General features: G+C 35.9%; 1 protein-coding gene across 3 annotated transcripts; it reads right to left on the reverse strand.

Annotated features, from left to right (window-relative positions):
- Positions 1–407: 407 nt before the first annotated feature.
- Positions 408–5,116, reverse strand: LOC145003922 (protein NARROW LEAF 1-like). 3 transcript variants are annotated; one of them, XM_078962825.1, is made up of 7 exons: positions 4,958–5,116; positions 4,673–4,851; positions 3,215–3,788; positions 3,003–3,146; positions 1,640–1,880; positions 1,050–1,559; positions 408–964 (listed from the first exon to the last, which is right to left on the reverse strand). In XM_078962825.1, the coding sequence occupies exons 3-7, from the start codon at positions 3,752–3,754 to the stop codon at positions 546–548; spliced, it is 1,854 nt and encodes a 617-aa protein (XP_078818951.1). In that variant the 5' UTR covers positions 3,755–3,788; positions 4,673–4,851; positions 4,958–5,116; the 3' UTR covers positions 408–545. The 3 variants fall into 3 exon arrangements, with proteins under 3 accessions (XP_078818951.1, XP_078818953.1, XP_078818952.1); XM_078962827.1 differs by lacking the exon at positions 4,673–4,851 and having other exon boundaries at positions 4,958–5,105; XM_078962826.1 differs by having other exon boundaries at positions 3,215–3,782; positions 4,673–5,105.
- Between the last annotated feature and the right edge of the window lie 539 nt (positions 5,117–5,655).

Raw genomic sequence — 5,655 nt, forward strand, 5'->3', positions numbered from 1 at the left:
AGGAAAAAAAAAGTGTGGAATGGATTGTTAGGAGAGGGGGTTGGTTTACCGAACACCACTAGGTGTAAGGATGAGCAGTTTGTTTCAAATCTCGATCCCGTACCGGTACCGTATTGGAACTGGTAACGAACCGTACCGAATTTGAAAAGATGGGACGTTACTTGGTACTCCAAATACATGAAATTCGAGAATCGGTAAAACCGGTACCATTCCCGGTACCGGTACCGGTTATGTTAATTTCGTTCGGTATTCGGGATTGACTTTTGACCAAATTCGGTTTTCGTAAACGGAACGGATCGGTACGGATTCCGTCCCACGCTCATCCCTAATTAGGTGTGGTATCCCCTTATGATCTTTTATATAAACCCACCGCATGGTGGTTTGGGTGGTATCCCCTTATGATCGTATATTAAACCATTTCATCACATTACCATGATTCGCACCTTAAATTAGGATTAGTTAGCATACCACATTACCAGAAAATAAAAGTCAAGTTCAACCCACCATAACCATACACTTGGTTTATTTACCTTTTAAACACAGGTTTATTTAGCTTCATCCAAAGGGTCAGACTCAGACCGCCTTCTCTTTGGCTCATTATCTCCCAAATGAAGCGAAAACCCTAAATCCTCCTCATCCGTCCCGCTTTTCAAGGCACTCAGATTCTCAGACTCAGCCCTACACCGCCTCTCATTCCTATGCAACGGCGACTGCCCATCGAAACTCGGAATAAACTGATGCTCCTCAATACTTTGCCCCACCTCCAAATTGCTTGCATTTTCCGCCGGAGACAAATTCATATCCGGGCCGCCGCCGCCGCCCTCTTCCAAAGGAATATGCTGTTGGATATGAAGCCCTAACGGCTCCGCTTCATCTTTAGGAAGCACTATTTCCGGCGGTGAAGATTCCCCACCGCTTGACCCCATCACCGTTGCTGAAGCCGCCCTTTGCTCTTGCACCGCCGCTGTCCAATTCAAAAAAATCAACACAAAAATGAAAAATTCCGATACTAAAAGCAAAAATAGATTCAAAGAAACGAATTATATAACCTTTTAGTGCATCTCCGGTTGTTATTAGATCAAGTTCAAGGAGATTAAGTAAGCGGCCAAGGTCAACGCCGCTTGTCCAATTTTCCGGCGGTTGACCGACTTTAAGTTTAAGTCTTCCCCTATTCGCTGTCCCACCCCATATGATCCCGATAGGCCTTGCTTTTGGCTTCTCTTCGTTCTCCTCAGCTTTTAAGACAATCAGACTTCCACTATCGCCTTCAAGGTCAAACGTTTGCTGGTTTTCTCCAACAACAAGAAAATCAGTAAAGAAACAAATACCCTTTTCGTCGTTATATTCAAGGGCATAAGCCAAGATTGTTCCTTTAGTCAACCCTGAACTCCTCCCAACTTTCATCACTTTTTTACCAATAAGACTATTGATAGGAGATTGCAAATCAACGATTTTCACATCTCCAATCTCCCCAACGTCTTTTACACATGTTGTTACAGTCGACATGTCAAAATCATCACTGAAAGGGATGAACGCCCCATCAGCTCTGACGAAGGTCTCTGCATTTGCACAAGAAGCAAACATGAGTCAAGTAACCAGGGTTAATGGTAACGATAATGTTGATAGGGCTAGGGCTAACCTGGGTTAATTCCAGCAAAGATACCATACCAAAGATCATCTGTGATAAATGAAGTAGCTCTTTCGACTGCACCGAGATATATCCCAGGTCCAAGTGTAGGTGGTAAAGGATGAAACATTTTCTGATTTGGGTAATCTAGATTAACTGCCACGTGGCGGTTTGTGAGAAAACCAACTTGTCTGCTGCCTGTTTGGCTTCTCACAATAGCTCCCAATGTGCCATATGTTTCTTGGCTTGCTACCTTAAAAAGAAAAGAGTTTGGATTAGAAAAGCAGCTCTTTTTAAGAGTAAAATGACTAAAATACTAACAAACTAGGATTTTCTAGCGTTTTTGAAAACTTTATTTTTTTCTATCCAAAAAGTTGTTTTAAAAGGCTTTTTAAAAACACAAATATTTTTTAGCTTGAAAAGCTATTAAGCTATTTTCAAAAGCTGTCGGCCAGCTATTTAATTCACTGTGTCTGCAATGGGTCACTCCAGATTTTTTAGTACATCTATTGTGCTCGAAGTTTTTAATAGTTATCAAATAAATCATTATATGATATTTATCATTGTTTTGTATTTAAATTAGCATGTCTATAACTAGTAACTTTTTTAATATACAACTAGATGTGAGACCCATGTATTACATGGATTTATTTAAAAGAAAAATTAAATATGAAATTCTAAACATTTGAAAAGTTTAAACTTATAAGAAAAGTGAAAAAAATATTGAATTATTAAAATTAAAGTGTTTTTTTTTTCTCTTTTAAATGTAAACATTTAGATAAATAAACACTGGAAACTAATGAGACTTTAATTTAATAATTTTGAAATTAAAAAGAAAATCCATTAGTAAAATTGAAATGCATTTATTTTTATTTATTACATTTAAATATTATATGGAAGTTAATAAAATAGAAAAACCATAAAATAACGTGAAACAAAAGTAATAATAAAAAGTCATGTGGCATAATGAATTAGAAGATGACAAGCGGTAAAATCATTTGTATTTATTAGGAAGTATGTTGTAATAAGACCGAATGCTACATGAACAAATAAATAAAGTATATTATGGTTTCCTTCCTACTTTAAGAGATAAACAAAACACAACTACATATCAATAACCAAGTATTACTTATTTTTAATAAAATTAATTTTTGTATACTGATTGTCAATAACCAATTATTCTATGACTATATTTGGTTGGCCTAGATTTTTGTCTACATTATTGACCCCTAAATTATTTTTTATGTGATAAGATACAAACAAGCTACAGTCGGTTATATTGGTGCATCTAATATAAAATTTAAAAAAGTTATGCACAACAAAAAAAAAAAAAAAAAAAAAAAAAAAAAAAAAAACAGTAGTTTTGATATACTACCTGAGAACCAGAACCGATGCATGAGCCACTTCCACGAAGGTCATCCACAATATCAGTGTACAACTGTTCCTTGGTTGTTGGTTCAGGTGCACCAAAGTAAGAAAACTCCACAACATCCACATCACACCACACACTCCCGGGTCCCTGAAAAATAATTACATCGATACACAGAATATGAAAGATGAAGAATCAATCATAGGGAAGAATTGGACCTCAAGAATAGTTGGTAGACACTGAATAGGGCTTAGCCATTGCTTATGAACTTTTCGGGAAACAAAGACTAAGATCGCAGGTATATCAGTCAACACACCCCTACGAATCCTAAACCCAATCGCAGTTCCAAGACTATAACAACGCAAGATCTTACTGTGAGACGCACGAATAGTCATCAACTCAAGCAAAGTGGTAGCTTGGTGCCCTTTAGGCAACCTGCCTATAGATTCAGGCAAAACGCCCTTTTGTAAGTTTACAAAATAGTTTGTTCTCTCTTCAGCAGCGTCACTTAGTCGGCTGGAGGTAGGCCACGAAAAGTAAGCAGCGTTGCTCTCTGAGTGCTGTCCACCTGATGCGTAGGGTTGAAGAGTTTGTTGCTGTTGGTGTGCGTTTGGAAATGAAGGGGGATTCGAGTGGGAGTGGCTGTAACATGTTTTCTCCAAATCCAAAGCTGATTCCTCTGATGGTGTTGAGCCAGATGAACGTACTCTCATATTCATATTCGTGTTCATGTTCATGTTCACTCCTGCTGGATCCATATCACCTTCTTAACCTATTACCCTGTAACTGTAACTAGAAGACATGTATGTACACAGATGTTAAAAAGTCTCACATTTATACAAATCATTTATGTGGAAAATCCAAAACTTGTACTTGTATCAACACTTGAAGTCGTTCACAAAAATAACATGTCAGTGCATTCAAGAACGATTACACAAACTGGAATATACCTTATATGTAACGATTACAGCAAAGGGAATATCTTGATCAATTTAAATCAGTGAATGTTATCTAGACCTCTTAACAATTCAATATCTAGATCAATGGACTACGTATCATCCTACTGCTTTTAGAATCCTAAAAAGGATAAAAGATAGCTGAATCTGAAAGCAATTTTGCATGATGATTCCATTATTTTCTAGAAGCGGATGCCCTGTTTATCACTTAACTACTCAAAAAAAGTGTTCAAATTCAAGAACAAAACTGAATTAAAGTTCTGTGAAATTGGATTGCAAACAAACTGGAGCATAACAATGCATGAGTCTCTAACTAAAAATTAGAGAAATTAAGAGTCTGCATTACAAATGCTTCCATGCAATGCATAACGATAAATCAATGGACAAAGATGAATTTTAAACCATAACTTGACGACAGCTATGTGATGTTGTATTAAGAGCTTCAATTACAAGTAATGTGCTTCAGATTAACAGTAAAAAAAATTGAAATGCATAAACAAAAATATAACACAAAATATTAAGAAACAAACAAAATCGAAGAAATCCCAGTAATATGCAACTCAAAGAAACAAACAAAACATTATAAAAATCTCAAACTTACCCCAAAAAATTGGGTTTTTTTATTGAAAGATAAAGATGGTTCGAATGATACTAAAAAATCGAAGAAATCCCAGTAATATGCAACTCAAAAAATGAAGAACCCTAACCTAAAACTCTTACCAAACGAGTTCAGCAGGATGCTGGCGACGGGAAGGAAGAAAAGGAGGTTAGCAAGGAGAAAGAAGGTCTGACGCCGGCGAGGGTGGAGAAAGCAGTGGCGATGGCGGCGAGGAGAAGGAAGACCAACCGCAGCGACGGGAGGGGAGCCAGTGGTGTCTTTGACCAGAGTATCTGAAGAGCTTGTATTCGTGGCAAATAAAGCAATTAACAGGCAGAATTCCAGAAAACATGCGAAGATCGAGCAAGAACAAAATCGGTAATCAAGTAAAAAACAAAAGAACTCACTAATTGGGAAAGAGATTCTGAGTGGTCTTTTAGTTGAATCTTTCTTAATACGTTTTAGCAAGGTCATCGGCCAGTTGTCGAATTTCTATTGTAATACAGAAAAGTTGTATTAATTGTATAAAGATGAAAGTTTAACACCTGCGCGACTGGGCCTGGCTTTTCAGTTTTGAATATTGAATTTGAATCGTAAGATGAATGTCTTGGGCATTGGGCCGAGTTAACTCATCCACCAAGACAACTGGCAGTGGCAGTGTCACTAACATCATGTATAAATGACTTTTGTCAGGCTTTAAATTCATTCATGCCACCCGAAAAAATCTACACCTATATGTAATTCAAGTGTTATCAATGATAATAAGATGTGTTGCTGAAAAAAAAAATTACTAATTTAATATAGGTTCTAAAACATTTATAGTGTTTTTTATTTTTCTTGTAATTTTCATTTTTTAAAACTGTTATTATTTTACCTTACTATCAGTTTTTTTTTTTTAATTTAAGTTCTTTTAATTTTTTTTCTAAGAATATTAGTTTTTTATTTACTTTAATTCAAATTTCTGTTTTTTTAGTATATTTTTAACATAATATATAAAAAACACATAATTTCATAGAAAAATTGAGAATACTCTGAACCTTTCTTAGAAGCAAATTGAGAACAAAATCAATGTTCTCATCAACATAGTTATGCTTCTAGACTAGTA

The sequence above is a fragment of the Lactuca saligna genome, chromosome 7, assembly GCF_052625555.1.
Source record: "Lactuca saligna cultivar CGN05327 chromosome 7, ASM5262555v1, whole genome shotgun sequence".
NCBI lineage: Eukaryota > Viridiplantae > Streptophyta > Magnoliopsida > Asterales > Asteraceae > Lactuca > Lactuca saligna.

Bases quoted from the DNA above. Each gene is read 5' to 3' on its own strand.
- LOC145003922 (XM_078962825.1), bottom strand. From the start codon at position 3,754: ATGGATCCAGCAGGAGTGAACATGAACATGAACACGAATATGAATATG. The intron at 3,147-3,214 runs GTCCAATTCTTC...ATTATTTTTCAG, and splicing joins GTCTACCAACTATTCTTGAG to GGACCCGGGAGTGTGTGGTG. The intron at 965-1,049 runs GTTATATAATTC...TGAATTGGACAG, and splicing joins AACCGGAGATGCACTAAAAG to CGGCGGTGCAAGAGCAAAGG.